The sequence below is a fragment of the Myotis myotis genome, unplaced genomic scaffold (assembly GCF_014108235.1).
Source record: "Myotis myotis isolate mMyoMyo1 unplaced genomic scaffold, mMyoMyo1.p scaffold_m19_p_17, whole genome shotgun sequence".
In the NCBI taxonomy this organism is placed as follows: domain Eukaryota; kingdom Metazoa; phylum Chordata; class Mammalia; order Chiroptera; family Vespertilionidae; genus Myotis; species Myotis myotis.
In genome coordinates this window covers 14,871,621-14,897,898 of record NW_023416321.1, presented here as the reverse complement: position 1 = coordinate 14,897,898, position 26,278 = coordinate 14,871,621, and the positions used below count along the sequence as shown (strand labels likewise).

Sequence of the window (26,278 nt, the reverse complement as noted above, 5' to 3'; positions counted from 1 at the left end):
GGATGCGGCCCAGGGGAGCTGCAAGCCACATGGCCAACATGGTGCCTGCCAGTCATGCAGCCCAACGTGGGGCTGTCTATAAACTGTTCTCTGACAGAAAAGGTGGCTTGTTTATTCTCACAAGTCTTGGGTACAATTGGTGAAGAAAGAGGTTACCAAAACAAAAAAAAACACTAAAAGATATAGTCACGAAAATGACTTAAAAGGAATCTCACCAGCCCGAAAGGGGGAAGGATAGTGAAATAGTATTTAACCTGGTTGGTGCTATAATGAATGACTTTAACATGATGATGTTTATTTACAGTATAACTCTCGAATGCTAATTAATAAGCCAGGGTTCAGACTGCAGGCCAGCCAGGCTGTTCATTATTGGAAGCGTCTTTACCCGGCATCTGGGTAGAGGCTGAGCGGCAGGGTGCGTGTAATCAATGGGGTGGATGTAGGGCGGGACTGCCTTGATCCTGAGTCGTACTGTCGGGCCCTGGGGTGCGGTCGTCCGCCCCATTGTACTTGTACATAACTGCTGAAAAAATGGTGAAATAAAGGTAATTTGAAAAACCTACCTGGACTGGCTGTCCTTGTGGAAGCAGCGCCGGGGCCTGAGTGACCCGAGCATCTCTGGCCGCTGGGTCGGAGGGGCGGGCCCTGCCGGGAGCGGGCGGAAGGAGCGGGGGCGGGGCTTCCCGAGGCCCCGAGTCAAAGCTGGGGCGGGTCCCCGGCTCCCGCACTTTCTATTCCGCTTGCAGCCGTTTCTGTCGAGTAACCGCGGGTAAGACGCTCACGGGACCCTTCTTTCTCTTTGGGAGGAAAGGGCCAGGCATTCGCGGCTAGCGGCCTCTGCGGGTGTCCGGTGGGACGTGAAACACCTTGTCAATGAAATCCCAGCCTCTCCGTCTGCTCCCCACCCCGGCCGATGGCCCTCCCCGGAGTAGGGCGGGGAGCAGCTCCCCACCTCCTCCAACGCGGTGCACTGGGTCCCCAGGACTCTGCCCAAGGGGCCCGGTTGCCTGGCCGGCCCCAGCCGCGGCTCCTGGACGAACCTGCCCTGCAGGCCCTCTTCCCCATGGACGCAACCCCAAATCTCTTCTTGCAGCTGAGTGGAGCCCGGATCTGCGGTTTGAACCAGGAGAGGCCCCCGTTATTTGGCCCAGGAAGGTCCGTGCGGCTCGCCTTGCCCGCTCATTCTGCCACCACTCTTGAGTTTGGGGGCAAGAACCTGGAGTTAGCCTTGGCCTTTCCTAGTGAAGGACAGATGCTGACGTTGCTACTACCCGCCCCGGGCACCCTCTCTGAAAAGACCTCAGAAGGCAGTGAGGAAGACGTTCATGCTCCCTTCCAGGTTATGTTAGGGGTCTGAGCCCCACCTGTGACCAGTCTAGCCTCCTTTCTCTTATTGCAAAGAATCCCTGCCTTATTAAAGGCTGCACCTGCCCAGGCATGGAAGCTTTCCTTCCACCCCCGAGCTGGGAGACCGCAGGCATTTCTGCCCAGGTGCTCTGGAATCCTCTTGAGAGTAATCGTGTTTAGAGTCACCTTGCAGAAAGAAGGGACTCTATGACTGCTCTCCCCTGCCCTACCCAACTTACTTCCCCTGAAGTGAATGCCTGCTCAGCAACTTTTCCCAGGAAAAGATACATGATCTTCTGTTCACTTATGGAAGTCCTTTAAGTCAGTGGTTCTCAACCTTCCTAGTGCCGCGACCCTTTAATACAGTTCCTCATGTTGTGGTGACCCGCAACCATAAAATTATTTTTGTTGCTACTTCATAACTGTAATTTTGCTACTGTTATGAATCATCATGTAAATATCTGATAGGCAGGATGTATTTTCATTGTTACAAATTGAACATAATTAAAGCATAGTGATTAATCACAAAAACAATATGTACTTATACATGTGTTTTCCGATGGTCTTAGGCGACCCCTGTGAATGGGTCGTTCGACCCCCCAGGTTGAGAACCGCTGCTTTAAGTGAAATAACTTCCTCTTTTCCCTCTTGTGGGCAGATTGAGCGCGCCTACAGTATGAAAGAAGTTGGAAATGCATTGAGATTTCTGACCTGAGAGTGCAGTGTAACGGCTCCATTTTCCATTCCCTAGCTAGCTTAGGCTTGAACTTGCTGAAATTGTGGTGGGACTCCTGGCCAATCTTGAGAACCTAAAACCAAATTGACATTCAGCATCAGTGCGAACAAACTAGCACCGAGCTTTGTTCTTTTCTCAGTGAAAAAGCCCCCTACACGATGGGTGAGACGTTCTCCCAGCTGGGCTCTCAGGAGGACGAAAACAGGTCGATCCTACCCCGTGATTCAGCCAGCCATGGTAGCAGCGAGTATTTTTCTTCCTGTGCCCCTTGTGAAAGGGCTGCTAATACCAGCTTTGTGACTTGTCCCACCTGCCAGGGCAATAAGGAGATCCCTCGAGGTGAGTGGCTCAAGGCTCTGGAAATAGCCTGCAATCCAGGAAAAGCTCTTGGCGGTCAGCTGGCCCGTGGCCAGGTGCCTCTGAGGCTATCCTTGAATGGGGTTGGGTCTCCCAGCTCATGGTCCCCCAGTGTAGGGCTGGCCAGGGAGGTGCTAACCCCTCCTGCCCTGGTTGTGCTCCCCAGCCCCTGGGGTTCCCAGCCTCTCTGCTCCCTTAGCTACAGTGTGCCGTAGGATTCAGGAAGTTACCAATGGCTTCTCCAAAGAAGCTAGGCTCTGAGAAAGAAATTCCAGAGATTCTTCACATCTGTTTATGAAAATCTCACTTTCATTCTAGCGATGACCAACTTGAGAACATAGCCCAGTGCTCCCAGTTCTGCTGGGGGGCCGAGGTGGCATGCTTCTGACGTTGCTTTGGGGGGTGGAGGGGTGCTTCTGGCACAGGAAACATTCGTCATGGACACCTCTTGCCCTCCCTCTCACTTTCTCTCTGCAGAACTAGAGAAGCAGCTGGTGGCCCTCATCCCCTATGGGGACCAGAGGCTGAAGCCCAGGCACACGTAAGCTCCTCTTCCTACCTCTCAGCTCCACAGGCGGTTCCCTGGGGCTGTTCCTCTGTCTACCCCGTTCTGCCTCCCCCCAGATTTTTCTCCATTGATTCTCCCCCCAAACGCCTGAGCCTCACTGGGCTCATATGTACTAGCCCCGTTTCTGAGGATTTTCCTGATTCCAGAAACCCAGGGCATAGCTACCTACAGCCACTTGGTGTCCTTCTGAGCATCACTGCCTCCAAGACACATGCCCCCCGCCCCCGCTTTTTAACATTAAATTTTGACAAAGTCATCTAGTGTTTGCTTTGTTCTTTCTTCAACTGCTTTTTTGTTAAAATGTTTTTATTTCAGAGGAAGGGAGAGAAGGATAGAGACATCGATGATGAGAATCATTGATTGGCTGCCTCCTGCATGCCCCACACTGGGGATCGAGCCCGCAATCCGGGGAACGCGCCCTGACTGAAATCAAACTGTTACCTCCTGGTTCATGGGTTGACGCTCAATTACTGAGCCACATCGGCTGGGCCATGGCTCCCTTTTGAAAGCAGAGGACCTCTTGACTCTGCATGTCCTTCCAGGAGGGAGGGAGGTGGTCCTGGCCGCAGTTGGTTTGGGGAAGTTATTTTTCCTAAGAGCTTCCCCGCTGTGCCAGCTCAGACATGCTTGTTCTCTTCCCAGTAGAGATGGAGAGCCAGCTGCTCCCTGTTCGGAGACGCTTCAGAGCGTTAGAGGCAGCCCTGAGTTTCTCTAGGCCGGGGTTGGGGGTGTCGTGACCCTGATGATCATCTGGGTCTATTTGACAGGATCCCTGCAGTGCCCTCCCACAGTTCTCAGCTTCAGTCTGGGAGCCAGCACCCCGCCCTCCCCACCACTGCACCAGAATCTAAATCTAACAGTGCCGCTCATGAGACACTTACAAGGTGCTATCGCTTTAATGCCCATCTCAATTTTAAATTAAATGACAGATGATGTCCTCTTCTGAATATTCAGAACTCTCAAAATTCATGTGGACTGGCTTTTCCCAGTGGTAATAGGGGCTTTAGCTATGTGCCAGGGCCTGGGATTGGTGCTTTTCACGCATTAGCATATATCAAATTCTATGAGGTAAGTACAGTTATCTCCATTTTACAAGCAAGAAAACTGAGGCTTAGGGTTGCTCAGAGGCACTGGACCAGAGAGCTAGTAATGGAAGCCAAGCTGTCTGCCACCTGGTCCTGTGCTCCTACTTGCTCAGTGCCACATCGGAGTGTAGGCTGGCCCTCCACATCCAGGGGGCTACATGGCAGGGGGGGTGCCGGGGGAGGGCGCAGGATGCAGAGGAGAGCCTTGCATGTGGAGAGGAGCGCCTCAGTTTCCTTGAGGTTCGGACTTCTCCACTCCTCTCCCCTGGGTCCTACTTTCCCACAGGGAGCTCTTCGTGTTCCTGGCAGTGCTCATCTGCCTGGTGACCTCCTCCCTCACCATCTTTTTCCTGTTTCCCCGGTCCATCGACACGCAGCCTGCGGGCCTCAACTCCTCCTCCACTGTGGCCTTGGACGAGACTGTCTACATCAACATAACGGTAGGTGGGTGCCTGTGCCTCTGGGCCCTGACCCCCACTTTCCCAGCAATACTCCTCTGTAGCCCTTGCCCAGTGTTGTGATCCTGGGCACCCAGAGGGTGTTAGAAACCTGGGGAGAAGCAGGGGCCACCCTGAACCCCAGATTGTGTAGGATTGGGACTCTCCACAGTGAAGGGTCAGAATCAGGGCCCAAGAAATAAATCACAGGGTGTAATGGGAGTGGCATGCCTGAGGCTCCCTGGGTGGGCAGGGTGCGACTGGATCCTGAGCCAGCTTAATGTTTTAGTTAAAGTGACTCCTCACCATTAAGACCCCCCCAAGAGGGGCTCCTGGCACTGGTCCTCAGCAGCTGAGGTCCATATGGGGGTGGAGCTCAGTCAGGCTGGGGTTTTGAAACTGTTTGACTTCTCCTTTCCAAGGTTGGCCACACTCACCCCTCCCTTTCCTTGTCTTCATCCCCAGAATATCTTGAACATCTCCAATAGCAACTACTACCCCATCACTGTGACCCAGCTAACCATTGAGGTGCTGCACCTGTCCGTCGTGGTGGGGCAGGTCTCAAATAGCCTCCTCCTCCACATCGGCCCTTTGGCTAGTAAACAGGTGTCTCCCTCGCCCTGGCCAGCCCTGCCCACAGGGTGTGGATGTGTGAGGTGGTGGGAAGGGGGTGACGGCTGGAGTTGGGGCTAACCCTATGCCATTTGGTTGACAGATTTTTTATGCAGTAGCCAACAGGATCTTGGATGAAAACACATAGTGAGTATCCCTTGATCTCTTCTCCCTCCGCCTCTTTTCTGTTTGGAAACCTGGTTTTAATCCCCACCAGGCTTTCTGATTGCTTAGCAAAAACCCTGCAGCCAGCCTTTGGCCTGTACTCATGGCTGAGGCTGCAATGTGCAAGGAAGTGTTCAGGGTCCCCAGCCTCTCTTCCTGTTTAGAACTAGATTGGAATGAGGAACAGGCTAGCATTTGGTTAAGCCTTACAATATGTGACCTGGGGCTCTTTAGCCTGAATTGCTGAGGATGAATGTCATTTTCTGCTGAGGGAGGGGCCAGCATGTGCCTGGGCCAAGCCAGTTGGGGTTGGTGGAGTGATGTTGCAACGAGGATGACATATTCCTTAGTCAGAGGGAGTGTGTGTGTTGGGCGGGGGGGGGGGGGGGGGGGGGGGGGGGGGGGCGCGGCATTTGGGGCCCCTGAGGGAAAGGGGCCTAGAAGGTGACAAGGCTGGGACTTGCAGGTCTTTAAGCCTTCTGATGGCCACTCAGTGTGAAACATGATCCAATATCTCTCTCTCTCTCTCTCTCTCAGCAAAATCTGTAGCTGGCTGAAAATCAAAGTCCACCATGTGCTTTTGCACATCCAGTAAGTAGGGCTTGGACTTCTCCCACTTCTGACTCCAGTCTCTCCTCAGCCTCACCTTGTGAGAGGAGTTACCAAGGTGACCCCATGAATCTGAATCTGTTAGTTCTTGGGAAGAGCAGGTCCAGCCCCTACTCTAGGTCCCACCTTGCTCCTAAGCTTCTAGTGTGACGGCCACAGAGCTGTCTGGAACACAGGTGAGGCAGCAACCTCAGATGCCTTAGCAGAGTGGGGGACAAAAGAAAGGAGGGTAGGATCTGAGGGAGCCAACCCCCCGCCCCCAGACAGCAGGCCGTGGCCAGAGCTTTCCTCTTCCTCCCAGACATAACAGCAATGCCTGCTTCCTCTCCAGGGGCACCGTGACCTATATCTGCTTGAGCCACTCAGAGCAGAAAGTCTTCCAGAGCTATGAGTACGTGGACTGCCGGGAAAACACATCAGGGCCTCACTTGCTGGTCCCTCACCTGCCGTGACCTGTCTGCTGTCCCCAAACTCTAGGCATCTGCCAGCCTGGTCTGTATCTCTCACAGCTCCGTAGGGCCCAAGGATGGACTGTGGTGACTTGGCCAAAGGAAAAGCCCTGCTTTATCATACCCTCCCACCCCACCCACACACAGAAGCGCTCCGATCCCCACAGGCACGGAAGCCGGGTTCTCCTCGGGGCTGCCACCAGGTCCTCCCCTGGGTCTGGCTTGAGGGAAGTCTGATGTGATGTTTCCTTGGAGTTAGAGTCCCAGGAGTGGCCCCTGCCCTTTCTGTTCTGAGCACTTTAGTTGCCCAGCTCCTCAGGTCTGGCCTTCCTCCTGCCTGAATGTGAGAAAGTGTTGTATCCAGCGTTAAAGACATGCATCTTTTCGTGTTCTCCACCGAGTGGTGGGAAAGCAACTTGGGGGGCATGCAGGGCGGTCTCCAGGGTCTTTTGCAGAACACAGATGCTCTCCTGTGCCTCCCTGTTTGGGTTGTGTGACAAAGTGATGGTGATGATCGACTTTGCTCCTGGGAACTTGTCCCCTGCCCGTCTGACAGCTGGGTTGGCCGAGGCTCTGCATCCTTCCTGGTTACAGACTGTCCTGGTTCCTAGGAAGACAGCTCCAGCTTCTCCCCCGTGAAACAGTTTATTATTCTCTTCAGAGCAGGAGCAACTTAAAGTAGCAGGGGAGGGGAGGGAGGCACCTGGCACCCATTGGGGGTAGCGGGGGCGGGGGGAGACAGACAAAGCCAAGATCATTTTAACAGATGTTTATTTATTGAAGGAGAGCTCCTGGCGCGTGGTGAGCCCATAACCCTGAGCCTGGGCGAGGAGACACAGGCAGGCCAGGCTGCTGGGCTCTGCCACTCCAGGCCCACCTCCCAGAGGCCTCTGCTTTCCTTTGGGCATTGACGGTAGAGACAGCACATCAGTAGGGACTGGTCTTTGCTGTCACTCAGATGAAGCTAAGTCCTCCAGGTCCCCCTGGGCTCCATGTGGAGGCGGTTTCCTTCTTTAGTGAGCAGAAATGGTGTTTGCTCACTAAAGGTGACTATGGTTTTTATCAGGTGGGCAGAGAGATGAGCTTGGGTGGTGGGGAAGCTGAACCTGAAGGAGGATGGGTGGAGAGGGGGACTGGTGACAGAACCTGGTGCCTGGTGGGCTGGGGGAACAAGAGGGAGGAAGGAGGTTGTGCTGTCTCCACATTTTCATGTCTGGGTAACGGGTCAAAGTGGTGCTGGCAAGAGTGGGGGAGTCCAGGAAGGCCAGGCTAGAGCTTCTCCTGTGTGTAGGTTGCCAAATGTGAAGAATTTATATTGTAGTCAATAAACTATACTTAATGTTTAAAGAAGTCTCCTGTGAGCGGGAAGGGAGCTGGTGGACATGCCCCATCTCAGCCTGGTGTTGATGTCCCAGGAGTGCCAAGGTGTCTTCCCCAGGCCCCGAGCCCCTGACAACATGTCCTGCCTCTGGCTTCTGAGAGATGGCTCGCTCCCTTTCTCACCGTGTATCTCTAAGGCCCCTTCCAACTTTAGTCCTAGTCTGTGTCCCCCCTACACCCCCCCTCAAGCTGCTCCCCTCAAGAAACACTGCACTGAGGGGCTCCAGTCTGACAAAGGCGATGCTGTGTGGGCCACCACAAGACCCAGGCATCCCCCTCCCTGGTCCCGGGGGGAGGGGGCCGGGCTGGAGGACCCTGGTGTCAGCTTGAGGAAGTGGTCAGGGGGACTCCTGGGCCTTTGGGGCCTCTTGACTGTCTCTGCTCATTGGAAAGGCTGACACCCAGGAAGGAAGAGGCTAATCCCTCTCCCCTTCCAGGGCCCGGTGTCCTGTACCTGAGGCTATAGCTCTCCTTCACTCTGAGCTCTGTCTCTCTATTCCTGCTTCTCATCAACCATTCAACAGCTGGGTGCCCACTGTGGGCCAGGAATTACACTGGACTGGGGCGGTCCTTCCCTGTCTGCCACCTCTTCCCACTGCTGCCCCAGGCCTGCTTGGTGGGCGCCAGTCCCTCCTTCCCCAGCTGTATCTCAGTAAGCATCAGCTAGGAGGAAGGGGGTGATGGCTCCTGTGAGAGTCATAAACCTGAAGCCCCAACAGAACTATCATTGCTAAAGAAAAGGGCCAGCCCGGCCAGTGTGGCTCCGTGGTTGAGCGTTGACCTGTGAACCAGGAGGTCACGGTTTGATTCCTGGTCAGGGCACATGCCCAGGTTGCCTGCTCAATCCCCAGTAGGGGGCGTACAGGAAGCAGTCTATCAATGATTCTCACTGATGTTTCTCTCTTCCTCTCTCTGAAAAAAACACACACACAAACTTTTTTTTTTTTTTCTTAAAGAAAAGGCTGGAGTTGGAGACTTGGGAGTATAGGCCAGTTCTCCCACTGGCTTTGCCTAGAGAAGCATGCAATCGCTTTCCACTTTCTTCTCTCACCCTCGCCATCCCCTCATGGGTGTTTTTTTCTCCCCCTCATGGGTCTTCCTGCCTCTTTCCCCTCATAGTCTCACAGAGCTGACCAGTTTCAAGTCTGCAGGAAAAAGTCATTTTATTCTGGGCTAGCCTCCTGTTCTGGAATGGACCAGAAGGGCATGGCCTTTGGAGTGCAGACATGGCTGAGTGGTGAGAAGGTGGAGTTGCTCATCTGTTGTTTACTGATGGCCAGTTGGGCCTTGGGGTCTGTCAGTGGATCACCACTGCTGTATGTAATCCATTGACTGAAATGAAGGCGGGACAGGAGACAAAACATGTAAATTAGCAGTTTCTGGGCTTCTTAGTTTCAGAGCATTAAGCCCTTTTGAGGCCGAAGGAATCCGAGTGAAATGTAACAGTCCCGTCCTCATCCTAAAAGGACTTGGAACGACCAGTCTCTAAGCTGAGCGCTTCTGGTGCCTTCTCTTGGCACTGCCACATGCAGTCCTCATGAGCCCTCTGTGCAGGAGCTGGTATTATCATTCACTAACTTATGGAGAGGACAACAAAGGCTCCGAGGGGAAGTCATACTATTAGGGCGTGGTGATCCTGAGACCAACAACGTTACTGCAGGTCTTGGCTTCCTCCTGCTCCAGCTGCCTCTACCCCAGCCAGCGCTTAAACAGCCCCCCTTGCCTGGCCTGCATTGCTCAGTGGTTGAGCACCAACCTATAAACCAGGAGGTCACGGGTTTGATTCCCGGTCTGGGTACATGCCCAGTGGGGGGGGAGGCATGCAGGAGGCAGCCGATCAATAATTATCTCATAATTGATGTTTCTATCTGTCCCTCTCCTTTCCTCTCTGAAATCAATAAAAATACATTTAAAAAAAAAAACAAAAAACAGCTCCCTTATTTTGCTTCTCTGGCACCTGTCTTCTCTCTTCAAATAGATTGTCAACCCCTCCACTTATGCTAGTGCAGAACAACAGCCCCTATTTAGACATTTTTAGGGGATAGGGAACGGGGGAATGGACCATCTAGAAGTGAAATAATTGCAGCCCCTCCCCCACCCCTGCCAGGAAAGCTCTCCAGACTCCACGCTCACATGTCCACAAGCGCACACTCAGACACCCTGCCTGCCTGCCTTGCACGCTCTATCTCACCGTGAAGCGTGGCTTCAATGTGTATGTAGTTGGGCAGGGTTGGTCTGGTTTCCTGAAACCTGATGATGAAACAAAGCACATGTTATTCATCTGGCAGTTTCTGAGGCTAGAACATGGCAGAGACAGACTCTTCACTGTGTGACCCGGGGGAGGTGGCAGCCCCTACCTGGGGCTGGGCACAGACTGAGCCCACCCTGAATTTCTCAACTAGGAATGGTGACTCCCTGTCCCAGGCCTCACAGGGCTCCGTATTATCTGTGGCTAAGCCTGCAACTCACATCCCACCCTCTGACCACCCTCACTCACCTCTGTCCCCCTCCCCTGAAGGAAGGGCTGACAACGCCTTGGCCAGCCTCTGCAGAAGTTGGAAGCCGCCCTGGCAGTGCCAGTTTGGCACAAACACTCAGAGGGAGTGTCCCCAAGTAAAAGCCCCGGTGCCAGGGCGAATCACGGACGGTGGGACAGTGGGTAACAAATGAGAGTTCTGGGCCCTCGGGCAGGGGTGGGAGACAGCCTCACACTTACTGGGGTCTAGAGCGATTTTCTGCCCTCCTTGGACTTTATCCTTAAAGTAGCTGGATTGTCCTTTAGTTTGATGGGCCCCCATGGAGTCAAGCTGGGGGCCAGGCTTTTGGGAATCCTGGAGTTTGTGCTTGGAACTGAGCTGGGTAAGAGGGTCTTGGGCATTTTGTTGCCATGGTTGACATGGAGGCTGTGGCTGTGGCTGTGGCTGTGGCTGTGGTGGCGGTGGAGGCTGTGGCTGTGGCTGTGGCTGTGGCTGTGGCTGTGGCTGTGGCGGTGGCGGCGGTGGCGGTGGCGGTGGAGGAGGAGGCTGTGTCTGTGGTGGTGGCGGTGGAGGCGGTGGTGGCGGTGGTGGTGGTGGCGGCGGTGGTGGCAGGGGCTCTGGCTGCTCCGCTGGCTTTGGCGGGGGCGGCTGTGGCTGTATAGGTGGTGGCGATCGTACCTGTGATGGCCCTGGCTCCTGATGTGACTCCTGAGATGGCTGGGTTTGCTTCTCAGATTGGCATTTCTCCTTTTGGGGTTTCTTCAGTTCCTGGCAAGAAGCCCCCGGCAAGTGACAGCCTCCTCCCTCCCACCCGGGCACCCATCTGCCAGATACCACAGGGAGCAACACAGCAAATCCAGAGGGAGAGGTGCCCCGAGGGTCTCTGTTCCCTGGAGTGGAGCCTGAGGCTAGAGCATGGGCTAACTTCCTTCACCCGCCACAGCACCAAGCACTGCTTCTCGGTGACATGGCCCCTGGCACAGCCCCTCCCAGGAAACATCAGTCTCTGAGCACCTACCTGCTAGCTTGGGAGCTGTGCACTGAAAAACGGTTTGCAGGACAGGAGGATAAAGAATAGCTTTGTGCAAATGCTTTGAAACAGCGCTGTCCAATAGGAATATAGAATGTGCCCCATGTAATTTTAAACTTTCTAGTAGCCACATAAAGAGTAAGAAGAGCCCTGGCCGGTTTGGCTCAGTGGATAGATCGGCCTGCGGACTGAAGTTAAGGGTGCCAGGTTTAATTCTGGTCAAGGGCACGGGCCCAGGTTGCGGGCTTGATCCCCAAGAGGAGGCGTGCAGGAGGCAGCCAATCAATGATTCTCTCTCATCATTGATATTTCTCTCTCTCTCCTCTCCCTTCCTCTCTGAAATCAATAAAATATATATTTTTTTAAACATTTTTTTATTTTTATTGATTTCAGAGAGGAAGGGAGAAGGAGAGGGAAAGATAGGAACATCAATGGTGAGAATCATTGTTTGGCTGCCTCCTGCATGCCTCCCACTGAGGATCTAGCCAGCAACCCTGGCATGTACCCTTGACCAGAATCGAATCCAGGACCCCTCAGTCCGCAGGCTGACGCTCTATCCACTGAGCCAAACCGGCTGGGGCAAAATATATTTTTTTAAAAAGAGTAAGAAGCCCTAACCGGCTTGGCTCAGTGGATAGAGCGTCGGCCTGTGGACTGAAGGGTCCCAGGTTTGATTCCGGTCAAGGGCATGTACCTTGGTTGTGGGCACATCCCCAGTAGGAGGTGTGCAGGAGGCAGCTGATCGATGTTTCTAACTCTCTATCCCTCTCCCTTCCTCTCTGTAAAAAATCAATAAAATATATTAAAAAAAAAAAAAAAGAGTAAGAAGAGCCCTGGCTGGTGTTTAGTGGTTACAGCGTTGATCAGCACACCAAAGGGTTGTGGGGTTTTGTTTATTTTTAAGTATATTTTATTGATTTTTTTACAGAGAGGAAGGGAGAGGGAGAGGGATAGCGAGTTAGAAACATCGATTCAGCTGCCTCCTGCACGCCCCCTACTGGGGATGTGCCCGCAACCCAGGTACATGCCCTTGATCAGAATCGAACCTGGGACCCTTGAGTCCGCAGGCTGACGCTCTATCCGCTGAGCCAAACCAGCTAGGGCAGGGTTGTGGGTTTAATTCTTGGTCAAGGGCATATACCTGGGTTGGGGGTTCACTTCCTGCCTGCGGTTGGGGCGCGTGCAGGAGGCAACCGGTTTCTCTCTCCCTCTCTCTCCTCCTGGCTCCCTCTCTTCCACTCTCCCTGAAAAAGCAATTGAAAAAATATCCTTAGGTAAAGATTAAGAAAAAAAAGAAAAAGAGTAGGAAAAAACAGGTGAAACTAATGTTAATAATATATTTTATTTACATCCAAACATGTAATCAATATGAAAATATTACATAACTAGAGGTCCAGTACACGAAATTCGTGAATGGGGCAGGGAGGGAGGCGGCCTCTTGCAGTCCGGGAGCCCTAGGGGGATGTCCGACTGAGGCTTAGGCCCGCTCCCCGGACATCCTAAGTGCTACTGCTGCAGCTACGCTCACCAACAAGCCTGGCTTCTGCGTTGAGTGGCTGGCCCCTGGTGGTCAGTGCGCATCATAGCGACCGGTTATTCCACCGTTTGGTCGATTTGCATATTAGCCTTTTATTATTTAAGATTTTTATTCTTTGTTTTTGTACTAAGTCTTTAAAACCCAGCATGCATTTTACTCTTACTAGCACATCTTATTTGGGACAGGACATTTAGCAAAAAGAATTAACTTCTATTTAGATTTCATCAAATTTCCAGTTGAAAAAGTAGACTCACATATCCAAGTTGTCCCAAACAGAAAGTTTTCCAATATGTAAAGTGAGTATGTGTTTAAAGTTCGATATTTAAATGAATTCAATGTGTATAAAATTTTAAAATCAGTTCCTCAGCCTCACTGGCCACATTTCAAGGGCTTGATAGTACACAGACTGGTGGCTATCCTATTGGACAACACAGCTTTAAAACCGCCTAGGCACCAGTTCCCTCAGTTTGCCACCAGGCCTCAGCAGAGCTGAGTTACGCCAATGCGCACACCACACACACACACACACAAACACACACACACACACACACACACACGCACATGCACACGCGCGCGTTTATCCAACAGGACACCGAAGGACCTTGCTTTCCTCCTATTCCCAGCAAAACAACATTCACAGGATGATGACAGCTTCCTAGGGATCTGTCTTCCCTCCCCATCGCTGTCCTAACCCTGGAAGGACCCGGATGCACCTGACCGCTCTCATGCACCTTCTCTTGCTGTTGCTGCCTCAGCCCCCTACTCTTTTCCAAAGCCGCCTGTCTGCGACGGGCCTCCCAGTGGTAAGCGCTGCCCATGATGGTGGCGGTGCCAGAATGCCCCAGGCAGGGGATGCGGCTGCCGCTGCCCCCACTGCCCACCCACCTCTGTCCCCTCTCACCCCAACCCCACGGCCTGTCACTAGAACCACCTCACAATGTGGCCACTACCATGACAACTGGGCAGGACCTCCTTCCTTGGGGAGGAGGGAGGTGTTCTTCCCAAGCTTCCCAGGGAACATCTGTAATGTACCTTTCTTTCCAGGGCCCTGAACAGGTAGAAGACACCTTCCCCCATTAGCTCTGAGTCTAAACAGGCTCCAGGGACCATTCTGAAGTCAGCTGGCTTTTCTCTCTGTTTTTTGTTTGTTTGTTTGTTTGTTTTCTCCCATCCTTCCTAGGACTCCAGCATCTTCATCAGGCCCTCTGCTGACCCTCATCCCCCAAAGGTCTCTGGAGTTACCTCTCCCTCAGTCCTCCATCTCCTCCCCCTGTCCTGAGTCAGGAGGAAAGAAAATATAAAATCCAGGTAACTCTCACGGGCCTGGGCCCCGTGGAGTGCCAGGTGGCTGATTGGAAAGTGCCCCAGTGTTGGGATACATAATGCTGGGCACAAGCCTAGAGTCTAGCTCAAGGGTCCTCAAACTACGGCCCGCGGGCCACATGCAAATACAAATATTGTATTTGTTTCCGTTTTGCTTTTTTACTTCAAAATAAGATATGTGCACTGTGCATAGGAATTTGTTCATAGTTTTTTTTTTTAAACTATAGCCCGGCCCTCCAATGGTCTGAGGGACAGAGAACTGGCCCCATGTTTAAAAAGTTTGAGGACCCCTGGTCTAGCTCTTCCTCTGACCCTGCAGACCCCACCTAACCTCTCTGGGCTTGTTTCCTTACCTGTAGAACCAGAAGGGTATGACCTTCTTCAGAGGATTGGTCTCAGGACCAAGTAGATGAATGGATGGAAAATGTGTAAGAGGGAGTATAAGGTTGCTGAGCTACAGGTTGGCACTATTTATTACCCTACCTGACTTGCGTCCCTGGTGGTGGAGTGGCCAGGGGAGGGGGTTATTTCCTACCGCCCAGGAAGCTTCTGGGGGCAGGGTCTGGATAGACTATTGATCTGCCTCCTAAACATACATGCCTTTACCCTCAGACATAAATCTTTCTGGAAGCAGCAGAGCCTGAGTCTAGCTTCAGGGCTAAGGGCAGGGTAAGTGTATAGGTTGAAAAAGGGACTTCGTGCCCAGCCCCAGCCTCAAACACTGTCGTGGTAGAGGGAGGGTGCAGGGAGCAGCCCTTGCACCAGAGAACAGGTGTCTGGAGAGCCTGTCAATTCAGGTACCGGGTGTAGTGGGTCAGCTTGGGCTTTGAAGTCAAGCAAAGACTCCGATTCAGGTTCAATGCTAGTTGTGTCACTTCCTAGCTGGGGGACTTAGACAGGTCACTCAATGTCTCTGAGCCTTTCCTGTGAAGGTCGTTGGGGGATCTCATGGAATACATGGAAAGTGGCTGCCCTCACAGTGGACACCGGGCTATGGCCAGCTGGTAGCTCTACGGGGGGGACAGTGGGGCACTGAGCCTTGCTGGATCTCTTTCCTCCTTTGCTAGTTCCTTCTCCTCCTCTTTTTTTTTTTTTTTTTTAAATATATTTTATTGACTTTTTACAGAGAGGGAGAGAGATAGAGAGTCAGAAACATCAATCAGCTGCCTCCTGCACATCTCCCACCGGGGACATGCCCGCAACCCAGGCACACGCCCCTGACCGGAATCGAACCCGGGACCCCTCAGTCCGCAGGCCAATGCTCTATCCACTGAGCCAAACCGGTTTCGGCCCTTCTCCTCCTCTTTATCGCCCAGGGGTGTCATCTGCAACAATAGATGACCAGGGTTTCCAGAAGCAGGAGATGATACTGAGGCTTCTCACTGGACATTTTCCTTCCTATAAACGAACTCTAATAACATTTAGGTGGAAAATGATAATAAGAGGAAGAGAAAGGCACCCAACTTCCCACTAATTAGATGTGAAAAGGAGGAAGTGGGTTCTTGTTTACATCTCTTCCTCTCTCGCTTTTCCACTTGTTCTCCTCCTACCCTAGAAAGAAGAGGGATTGGATGGAGAGATGCTCAGGGTGGGGGAGGTGGGCTGGGCTGAATTTAGGGAAATGTTCCCAACCCTCTGAGTCAGACCTCAGGTCAGAGGAGGGGTTTTCCAGGGGAATCTGCCCATATTGTGCCCCCCTTCTTCTCTCCCTTTCTGAGCCCCGCTCCTGCCTCCCCTGCGCAGTCTCTCCCACCCCCACCCCTGACCTCAGACTTCCCTCCAGTCCCACGATTCTCCTCCACATCACACTGCACCCCTTCCAGTCTGATGTTAACTGATACTGGCCCTCGGGGACTTCCCATGCTGCCACCTAATTGCAGACACTTGCATTTGTAAAGCAAGCCTGTTATCACCCGAGACCTAGGATCTTTGTTGTGGAAGTAACAAAGTAGTTAAAAGCAACGGGCAGGTACGTCCTGTGAAATACTAGCTGCATCATTTATGAGGTGTGCAAATGTAGTCTAGTTCCCATCTCTCTCTGATCAGTTTCCTTGCCTGTAAAGTAAGGGTAATAATACCTCCATCCTGGAGATATTATAATGATTAAAGGAAATAATGCAGGTCACGCACAGGGTTCAATAAACTAAGGCTTTTATTATTATAGTATTCTACAAGTTTAAGGTATTATGAGAGACACCATTATTTTTTTGTATCCCTAAGCAAGAAAGGGAGAAAAACTAAAAAAGACACGCTGCCATGTAAACAGCAGTATTGCTTTCTCTTGGCATCGCATGTAAAATGCATCCTGGTTTCTGAGATATGAAGATATAAAAAAAGATGTGCATCTTGGATGAAATCGGGCACCATCCAGTGGCTCTCCACGGGGTGCCTGGGTTCTAAGCCTCTGTCTGTCCAACACCTGGATGACCTTGAACTTTCCATCTGGGAACCTGCGTTTCCTTGTAGGCCAGGTAAGCACAGGGTACGATGACTGAGCTGCTGGGAGGCCCAGACACTCTGAGGGGTGGTGGCTGCCTTTGCTACTCCCTGCTGGCCCTGCTGCCACGGAAAGGGAATCGAGTCTTGGCTGAGAGGATGGCACAGCACCCCTGTTTGGATTTTTTTTTTTTTTGTAATGTATTTTTATTGATTTCAGAGAAGAAGGGAGAGGGAGAGAGAGATAGAAACATCAATGATGAGAGGGAATCATTGATTTGCTGCCTCCTGCACGACCCCTTTAGGGGATGGAGCCTGCACCCAGGTACAACACGGGTGTTGAAAGAAAATGGCACACCAGTGGGTACTCAATAATGAACAGGAGGTTCTGAAGCCCAGTTCCTGGTTAAGTCTAACTCGTTTTGGAGCCTCCTACTCACAACTCAAAAAGAAAAAACAAAACAAAACACAAAAATGTAGCTCAGGTGTATGGATGCCTTCCTGTGTTCTGTCTCTCACCACCAGAAGATTCTAGAAACTGCTCTGCAGATTCTGCAGGGACTTAGAAGGCAAGGGCGAGGAAAGAGTGGTGAGGAATTGGATTTCATGTGTTGGAAGTGGAGGCTGAGATCCTGAAAAACACATTCGCTGCTTCTCCCTCAGCCTCTCTGCTTCGGCCATCAAGTCCAGTAGCAGAAGGCTTCTCAAACGTTGACGTGCATGTGCCTTCCCGGGGAGTTTTGTTAACGGATTCGGATTCAGTAGGTCTGAGACCCATGGTCCTGCGTTTTCAACATGCTCCTCGGCGGCGCCAGTGCTGCCGGTCAGTATCAGCTGCGAGCAGCAAGGCCGCGGCAAGCTCTTCCAGGCCCGGGGCACAGGAGCCTCGCTCTGCGGGCTGTTGTAGAAGTCTCCTCCCCCGGCAGTCACCCCCGCTGACCTAGCTGTGGCGAGTCGTAGACGTGCAGACTTTGGAAGTGGAAGAGAGAGAGAGAGAGAGAGAGAGAGAGAGAGAGAGAGAGAGAGAGAGAAATGAGGAGGAGAGAAAAAAGGGTCAGAGAGAAGGGAGCGAAGTTTGAGAAAACAGAACGGTATCTCTGTCCAACAGTCTCCCCAACCTGCTGTGAAAACGACTGTGACGAAGGGAACCCGATGGGCTGTCCACGAGGCCCGGGTGGACACTGCGAGGGCAGGGCTGCTGCAGGCACAGGGGCGCAGGCTGCCAGGGGCCGTCCGCTCAGCCGGCCAGACACCCGGCAGCCCTCGGATGCCCGGAGCGGAGCACTTAGGGGGGCCTGCAATCGGGCGCCTGGGCCCGGGCAGGCGGACCTTCCCCGGTCGCGCACTGGCTCCCCAGCAGCTTCGTGGAGGGCGGATGTGGCCGAGCGGCAGCCAGACGGGGAATGAATGGAGGAGCGCAGACGCCCTCGCCCACCGCGGGCCCGGGTCACATTCACCGGCGCCGCCCCAGGACGCACCCGGTGGCCGGCGTGACCCAAAGAATCAGTTGAATCGACAGGTTTTTTAAAAGGCAGAAGATTTTTTTTAAAAAAGAAAGGCCCATGCCCTAGCTGGTCTGGCTCCGTGGATAGAGCGTGGGTCCGCGGACTGGAGGGCCCGGGTTCCATTCCGGCCAGGGGCACATGGCCGGCTTGCGGGCTTGATCCCCCCAGTAGGGACGTGAAGGAGGCAGCCGATCAGCGGTTCTCTCATCATTGATGTTTCTACCTCCTTTCCTCTCTGAAATCAGTAAACATATATATTTTAAAAAAGAGAAGAGAAGAAAAGCCCTGCAAGGAGTCTAAAAATAAACATATCTAGAGAGAGAGATAAAATCTTGATATGATAGAGGCGGCGTCTGAACTGGATGCCTCTCCCACTCACCAGCCCGGCGGCTGGGGGCAAGCTGCCCGACCTCTGGGTCTCAACTGCTGGCCCTGCAGGGCAACTGTGCAGGTTTGAACCGAGGGAAGCACCTAGCACGAGGCCCGGCCGGACCGAGATGTCTCCTACTGTATTGTCCGCCGCCGGGCCCGTGCGATACCTACGGGCCCAGCTGTTTCCGGGTCGCAGCCCCGGCACTGAAACCGCACCGGACCTCGCGGACCCAGGACCCACATCCGGCGGCCTCGGGAGCTCCGCTCACGCTCCCTCAGTCCCCGAGGCGGGCGCGACGCTAGGCTCGGGAGCTGAAGGCGCTTGGCCGAGTGCCCCGCCGACAGGGTAGGGCGGGGGTCCCGGTAGAGCTCTTCCCAGGGAGGGAGTCAGCCCTCGCGGGGCCGGATCTCCGGGACCAACTTTTTTCTCTGCGGCCCCTGCCCGGCGACCCCGGACGGGCGTTTCTCGGCCGGCGGCCGAGTCCTGGGCCTGGACCGAGCCAGCCCCGGGGGACCCCCTCGTCTTCCCAGCCATGACCCGACGGCATCCTTCCCCCGACCGCTCGGTCCGCCGCGGCCCAAATCCCCTGGGTCGCGTCATTTCACTAGCGCTTGTACCGCGGAGGAGCTCGGCCGCAGCCCACCTTCCGCTTCTGCGCGCAGAAGTCGTCCCGAAGAGGGGCCGGAAGGCCGAACGGCGCCGGTAGGGTCGGCCTACCCGCACGGGAAAGGCGGGGCATGCAAATGAGCATCGACCCTTTGGCCACCGCTCCAAGCGGAGATAAGAATTCACTTAAAAACGGAGAGGATCGAAAAAAATGTTCACAGAGTCTAATGTTTCCTCTATATCTGTCAAGGGACTGTGGCGATGAGACTTCGTTTGATGGTGATCCGGATCACCGTGAGTGAAATATGGGTGGAAGGAGGAGGGTGCTGGCGCGGGCGGAGTGGCAGGTATCGCTTCTCGGCCTTTTGGCTAAGATCAAGTGTAGTATCTGTTCTTATCAGTTTAATATCTGATACGTCCTCTATCCGAGGACATTATATTAAATGTATTTTTGGAGCAGGGAGATGGAATAGGAGCTTGCTCCGTCCACTCCACGCATCGACCCGGTATTGCAGTACCTCCGGGAACGGTGCACCCCCTCGGGGGAAACAACTCTGGTTCCTAAAGGAAGGCTCAAGCTTTGCCTGCTCTCTTATTCTGCCTGCGGTCTTACCGGGGCAGGCGCCGCGCCGTCTTGCTCCGACCTGATCCGGGTTCTCCTTGCCTTGAGAGATGAGGCGCTCTTCCCTGAGGTTCGGGTGTCGAGCGCTCTGTTTGCCTTATCTTTAGTTTGCCTGCGACTTGATGGGACACTCCTGCGCGGGTGCGGGCCAGGGGAGACCCGCTAGGCAAACTTGCCGTCCTCAGGGCCAAGCCCAACCCAGGGGAGGGACCAGGACACCTGTCCAAACGGCCACAATACCAGCCAGGACAAGGAGGCGAGGAACAGATGCTTGGGGAAACCAAAGGAGTGAGCAGAAGATGGTTTCTTCACACGCACAGGTCTGAACTTCCCATCATGGCATGGGAATGCCTGCAGGAAGGGTCATGTCAGTGCAGGCTAAGCACATTCCATGTTGTCTCTCATTCATTCAGTCATTCATTCGTTCGTTCGTTCGTTCAACAGATACCTATCAAATGCCAAGTACGTGCCCAACGCTGTCCTAGCTGCCGAGGGTAGAGCAGCACACAGAATCTCTGCCGTCAGGGTGAGAAGCTTATCTGCTTCTACAAGGTATGCGTATTTGTCAGTGTACCTCTACACCTGTGTGCCTGTATGTACATGTCTGTATCTGTGTATCTCTGTCTATGCCACGTGACGACCATGGGTGTGCATAATGACTTGACAGCTGGGAGAGAGAGAAAGCCAGGTAAAGAGGGATGTGAAGCAGGAGTGCCCGGGGTGGGGGCGGGGGAGAACCTTCCCAGCGCCACAGAATGGACGTTAGCTCCGTTTTACGGATGGGAGGTGACGTTCCCTAGGGGGCACTTGTAACAGAGAGAGGCCAGTACGTGCTTGGCACCTCCACGAGGACCCGGAGCAGGGAGGCGTTGTCATTGTCCCCGCTGTACAGGTTAACAAACCCGAGGGCCCACGCGGTCAACAGACTGCCCGAGTCCCGACTTTGCTCCACATGAGCTGTGTGACCTGAGGCCAATTGCTTAGAAATGTGTGAGTCGCAAATGTAATTTCTAATTTTCTAGTAGCCACATTTAAATATAAAATAAAGAAAAACCCGTGAACTTGTTTATTTAACTCAGTATATCAAAAATATTGCTTCCATATGGAACCCCTATAAAAATTCAGATATTTTACATATCTTATGCCAAGTCTTCAACATCCCATGTGTGCGTGACACGCAGGGCAGGGCACACACCCAGCGCTCAGCAGCCACCTGCGGCTGTCGGCTGGACAGCGCGGGTCCACGGAATGGGGATGGTGAGGACCAGGTGGGGACTAGCGCGGAATGAACTGAGTGAGGCGCTTGCCTTGGGAAAACGAAAACCGTAAGGGAGCACCCAGACACCGGGAACCAACATGAATACCTCCTCCTCAAGACAAGTTGTATTAAAATAGTATTTCTCTTGACTGAAGAGTTTTGTGGACACTCCACTAAATTACACACACACACACACACACCCTCACGGCGAGGGCCTCACGGGCCTGGCCGTAGTCCTGCCCCGACCATAACGGTCGGTGGTGGTGATGACAAGTAGGAGACGGCGAAGAGGACCGTCCGCCTCGTGGGCGGGTAGAGTGAGCTGCACGAGGTAACTCACACACACACGCGCGCGCGGCGCTCAACCCAGGGGCCGGGGCCGGGCCGGGCTCGGGCAACAGGGGCGATCAGGCTCTCCGCGCCGCCGGGGAAAAGGACCGACCGAGTTTCAGTCTTGCCCCGCGGTGACCTTCTGGCTCTTCTGAGGCCCGAGGAGAGAACTGTAAACTCCCCGGCGACGCTGAGGCTCCGTGAGAAAGGAGGGCGGGGAAGGTGCGCGCTGGCCGGGCAGCCGGCAGCCTTGGCCCAGAGGGAAACTGGGACGGACGGGGACCAGGCCGGGGGCGGGAACGGGGAGGCGTTGCGCGTGGGGGTGAGGTGTGCGTGGGGGGCGAGCCGAACCCACCGACTGGCCGTGATGCCCAGAGCGTCCCCAAGCAGTCGCCTCCCTCCTCCCCCGATCGCCCACCTCCCCCCCCCCCCGCCCCCTTCGCTCCGGCCCGGAGCCTCGTAGCGGCTGCTGCTCTGACTCGGCCTGACCCGGGCACAGGTCCTCGGCTCCGGCGTTTACCGAGTGAGCACCGGGCCACCCGGGACCCGGAGGCGAGTGCCGACGAGGGCGGCGAGCGGTGCGCTTGACCTGAACGACGGGGTGGGACGAGTGACCCAGGCGTGGACGAGGCGAAGGGAAACGGCGTCGCGGGCGGAGGGAGCTGCAAGTGCGGAGCCCAGGAGGCGGTGCCTGCACCGCAGCCCCGCGAGACGCCGGGGCTGGAGCGGGAGAGAAGCCCTCCGGAGGCCCCGCGGGGGCCTTCCCACCGGACACGCCCGGGCCGCCCTCCGGGAAAGCCCCCCTCCGGACTTCGCGCTCCCCGGACTCGGAAGGAGGAGCGCCTTATGGGACAGGGCAGGTTCGGAGCTCGGCTCTCCGCCGGGCGGGCGGCCAAGTCGCCCGCAATACAGACAGCCTGGGCGTCCCTAGCGCCTCTTCTGTCTTCAGGAAACCCCTCTGCCAGCAGCCCCTTCTACTGGCCTCTCCCGCCGCCCGCCCGGCGCGAATCCCCTCACACTCTGTCCTTCCTCTGAGCCTGTAGCACCAGCTCGGGTTCAGAGCCGCGGCGCGAGGAGAGTCCGCCCGCCGCAGCCACGCCTCCAGGGGGCGGGGCATGCAAATTAGAAATGCCGTTTGCCGCCCAACCTCCCGCAAAGGACGGCGCCACAAGAGACATAAAATTTATCTTTAAAAATATAGAGGGTTAAAATATCGGCACAAGAGTCTACCATCTGGTGAGTGCCATGGTGCTGCCAAAGAAGCAAAGGAAGTGAGACCTGGACTGCCGGTGATCCGGATCACCGTGAGTGCAATGTGGGTGGGGGGGAAAGGGAGCCGGCGCGGGCGGAGCAGGCAGCATCGCTTCTCGGCCTTTTGGCTAAGATCAAGTGTAGTATCTGTTCTTATCAGTTTAATATCTGATACGTCCTCTATCCGAGGACAATATATTAAATGTATTTTTGAAGCTGGGAGTTGGAATAGGAGCTTGCTCCGTCCACTCCACGCATCGACCCGGTATTGCAGTACTTCCGGGAACGGTGCACCCCCTCGGGGGAAAAAGTCGCTGGTGTAAAGGCAGAACTGTCTAGAGTCAACGCAGCAGCTTCTCTCTTCCCCAAGAAGCTGGGGAGTGGGTAACACCACCACTTAGCCGCTAAGGAGGTCGTTTGGGGGTTAGTGTCTCCGCGGCCTGCGAGGTACCTGCCTCGGGGGGCCGGGCTGGCTGTGTCTGGGCGGTGCGGTGCGTAAGGGCAGCGAACCTGTCAGTCAGTAGTCAAACGTCCCAAAGAGGTTAGGCTCCAGTGCCACGCTGCCAGCTGCTTTCCACGTGCGTCCGAGTCTCAGGCCAGGGGCGATCACGGCAGGAAAGAGCAAGCTTTCTCTGGGGCATTTCCGAGGCCCGGATCATAAAAGCTCCAGGTGCTGGGCAGGTCAGCGGGGTGCCAACCAGTCCCCTCACCCCCCCCCGAGTCGCCCTCCATGCTTTATTTACTACACCTCTGTCTTTTGGCCCACGCTCTGGCCTCAGACTCCAATGCCTAGATTTGCGACGGGAAATGTTCCCCCTTCCGATTAATGGAATCCAGGCGACCCCCTTCTCAGGACGCAACCACCCGGGACCCCAACTGCTGGACAGAATCCGGCCGGCCGGCCGGAAGAGCGCGGACGCGAGCAGAGAGGGCCCGGGCAGGGAGGGGAGGAGGTAGGGATGCGGATGGCTGGGTTTGGGACCACCACGTGCGGAGGCCGGAGTCCGCCCCGGAGGTCACGGCTCCTGGGGGGAGGGGAGGGGAGGGGGGAAAGGGGCGGAGCATGCAGATTGGAAATGGCTTCTGCGCGGGAACGAGGGAACAAGCGGGGATATGGGACTTCTGGTTGAAAATGTAGAGCACAAAACCATCTGCGGGAGAGTCTGGCGAGACCCACCGCACTGTGGGCGACGCAAGGAAATGAGACAAGGCGTGAGGCTCAGGCTTCGCGTCCTCACCCTGCCTTGAAGATGTGTGGCACGAGGAGGGAGCCGGCGCGGGCGGAGCGGGCGGCATCGCTTCTCGGCCTTTTGGCTAAGATCAAGTGTAGTATCTGTTCTTATCAGTTTAATATCTGATACGTCCTCTATCCGAGGACATTATATTAAATGTATTTTTGAAGCTGGGAGTTGGAATAGGAGCTTGCTCCGTCCACTCCACGCATCGACCCGGTATTGCAGTACCTCCGGGAACGGTGCACCCCCTCGGGGGAAATAACTTGTTGAATGTCAGCTCTTTGTGGCGGGAGCCGGGGAAGCAGGAGTGACCGGAGCGGGGCTCCCTCTGGCTGCCTTTGCAGCGGAAGCCGCTTCTCCCTGCGCGGGGGCGGGAACAGGAGTCTCGGGAGTGGGACTCTCTCTGGGTCTGAGCAGGCCTTGTTGCCCGCGGGGGGAGCTGGGCAGCTGGGCAGCTTCTCAGCGTCCGGCGGGCCGGGGCGGAGCTTGTGGGACGGAAAAGCCCGTGCGGGCATCTTGACTAAGGCTGCTGTTCTTCACACGCAGCCCAGGCCCTGCTGGGGCCAGGCTTTCTTGTTACATTTCAAATTAGTACCTTACATTTATCACAACTAATGAACCAAGGTTGATACGTTATTATAAAGGCCATACTTTATTCATAATTAACTTTTTAAAATTAAATCTTTATTGTTCAGATTATTACAGTTGTTCCTTTTTTCCCCCCATAGCTCCCCTCCACTCGGTTCCCACCCCACCCTCTGCCCTTACCTCCCCCCACCCCCACCCCTACTGTCCTCATCCATAGGTGCACGATTTTTGTTCAGTCTCTTCCCGCACCCCCACACCCCTTCCCCCGCCCCGGAGTAGTCAGTCCACTCCCTTTCTATGTCCCTGATTCTATTACATTCACCAGTTCATTCTGTTCAACAGATTATTTATTCACTTGATTTTTAGATTCACTTGTTCATAATTTGTAGCTTTACCTTTTTCTTCTTCCTCTTCTTAAAGGATACCTTTCAGCATTTCATATAATCCTGGTTTGGTGGTGATGAACTCCTTTAGCTTTTCCTTATCTGTGAAGCTCTTTATCTGACCTTCACTTCTGAATGATAGCTTTGCTGGATAAAGTAATCTTGGTTGTAGGTTCTTGGTATTCATCACTTTGAATATTTCTTGCCAATCCCTTCTGGCCTGCAAAGTTTCTGTTGAGAAGTCAGCTGACAGTCGTATGGGTATTCCCTTGTAGGTAACTGACTGTCTTTCTCTTGCTGCTTTTAAGAGTCTCTCTTTGTCTTTTGCCCTTGGCATTTTAATTATGGTGTGTCTTGGTGTGGTCCTCCTTGGATTCCTTTTGTTTGGGGTTCTCTGCGCTTCCTGGACTTGTAAGTCTATTTCTTTCACCAGGTAGGGGAAGTTTTCTGTCATTATTTCTTCCAATACTTTTTCAATATCTTGCTCTTCCTCTTCCTCTGGCACCCCCATAATTCGGATGTTGGTACGCTGAAAGTTGTCCCAGAGGCTCCTTACACTATCTTCATATTTTTGGATTCTTTTTGCTTTTTGCTTTTCCAGTTGGGTGTTTTTTGCTTCTTCGTATTTCAAATCTTTGACTTGATTCTTGCGATCCTCTAGTCTGCTGTTGGAACTTTGTATATTCTTTATTTCAGTCAGTGTATGCTTAATTTCTAGTTGGTCCTTTTTCATAACCTCGAGGGTCTCACTAGATTTCTTGAGGGTCTCACTAAATTTATCGGCGGTTTCACTAGACTTATTGAGGGTCTTACTAAATTTATCGGCGGTTTCTAGAAAATTCTTGAAAAACCTTATAAGTTTGGTTTTGAACTCTATATCCAGTAGTTTGCTTTCCTCCATTTCTGTCATTTGTGTCCTATAAGAGTTTCATTTATTTATGCATTCAGTGATTGCTTCTCCTGACCATGGAATCAAACCTGCCATCTTGGCATATCAGGAGGATGCTCTAACTGAGCTACCCAGCCAGAGCTGATCTGTATGTTTTTATTATTTGGTCCTGTTGTTTTGAGCATGGTACTTCGCCTCCGTGGTCTTCCTCCTATGTACTCATAATTCTGTCTACCCATAAGAAAAAAGATTCAACATTAAAGGCATTCTATAAAATGTCTCAGTATTACTCAAAACTGTCAACGTGATCAAAACAAAACAAAACAAAAGCGGGAGAAACTATCACCGTACAGAGTAGCTGTTAGGTTCGATTGGATAATTGAATTGATATCCCTCCCCTGGGAACTGGCCTTTAGGCCACTTCACGTATAGTCCCTTTTGTTTAACCAATTCCACTTGCTAAAACAATATCCTCTCCCCCCCCCCTCCGGACTTTCCTAGAATCCAGATCAACCAGAGAATTCTCCACCCAGAAAAAGCCCACCTAGAGTCCTTTAAAATCTCTGACACCCCATCCCTGAGCACTGGCACTGTTTTTGGGGTCAGCCCATCTGGTATCCAGATGCCCTAATACATTTATACTCCCTTACCACTGTGGCCTCATGCGTTCCTCCTTTGATGACTCTAAGA

The 26,278-nt window shown here is 53.7% G+C and overlaps 2 protein-coding genes and 3 non-coding genes across 8 annotated transcripts; 4 read left to right on the top strand and 1 right to left on the bottom strand.

Annotated features, from left to right (window-relative positions):
• Positions 1-628: 628 nt before the first annotated feature.
• On the top strand, positions 629-8,503 carry TMEM106A (transmembrane protein 106A). Of its 4 annotated transcripts, XM_036339667.1 has the most exons (9): positions 707-769; positions 1,094-1,155; positions 2,223-2,422; positions 2,918-2,981; positions 4,380-4,533; positions 4,996-5,136; positions 5,246-5,289; positions 5,845-5,898; positions 6,248-8,500. In XM_036339667.1, the coding sequence occupies exons 3-9, from the start codon at positions 2,242-2,244 to the stop codon at positions 6,366-6,368; spliced, it is 759 nt and encodes a 252-aa protein (XP_036195560.1). In that variant the 5' UTR covers positions 707-769; positions 1,094-1,155; positions 2,223-2,241; the 3' UTR covers positions 6,369-8,500. The 4 variants fall into 4 exon arrangements, 3 of the variants coding, with proteins under 3 accessions (XP_036195561.1, XP_036195560.1, XP_036195559.1); XM_036339668.1 differs by lacking the exon at positions 1,094-1,155 and having other exon boundaries at positions 629-769; XR_004972763.1 differs by lacking the exon at positions 707-769 and having other exon boundaries at positions 794-1,155; positions 5,845-5,974; positions 6,248-8,503.
• On the bottom strand, positions 7,428-13,607 carry CCDC200 (coiled-coil domain containing 200). The gene is made up of 4 exons (XM_036339597.1): positions 13,521-13,607; positions 10,848-10,990; positions 10,462-10,772; positions 7,428-7,471 (listed from the first exon to the last, which is right to left on the bottom strand). The coding sequence occupies exons 1-4, from the start codon at positions 13,605-13,607 to the stop codon at positions 7,428-7,430; spliced, it is 585 nt and encodes a 194-aa protein (XP_036195490.1).
• Positions 13,608-19,381: 5,774 nt separating this feature from the next.
• On the top strand, positions 19,382-19,572 carry LOC118672586. Its single transcript, XR_004973141.1, has one exon. It is a non-coding gene; the product is annotated as a U2 spliceosomal RNA (small nuclear RNA).
• A 3,029-nt stretch (positions 19,573-22,601) lies between these two features.
• LOC118672584 lies at positions 22,602-22,792 on the top strand. The gene has a single exon (XR_004973139.1). It is a non-coding gene; the product is annotated as a U2 spliceosomal RNA (small nuclear RNA).
• A 995-nt stretch (positions 22,793-23,787) lies between these two features.
• Positions 23,788-23,978, top strand: LOC118672582. Its single transcript, XR_004973137.1, has one exon. It is a non-coding gene; the product is annotated as a U2 spliceosomal RNA (small nuclear RNA).
• Positions 23,979-26,278: the final 2,300 nt, after the last annotated feature.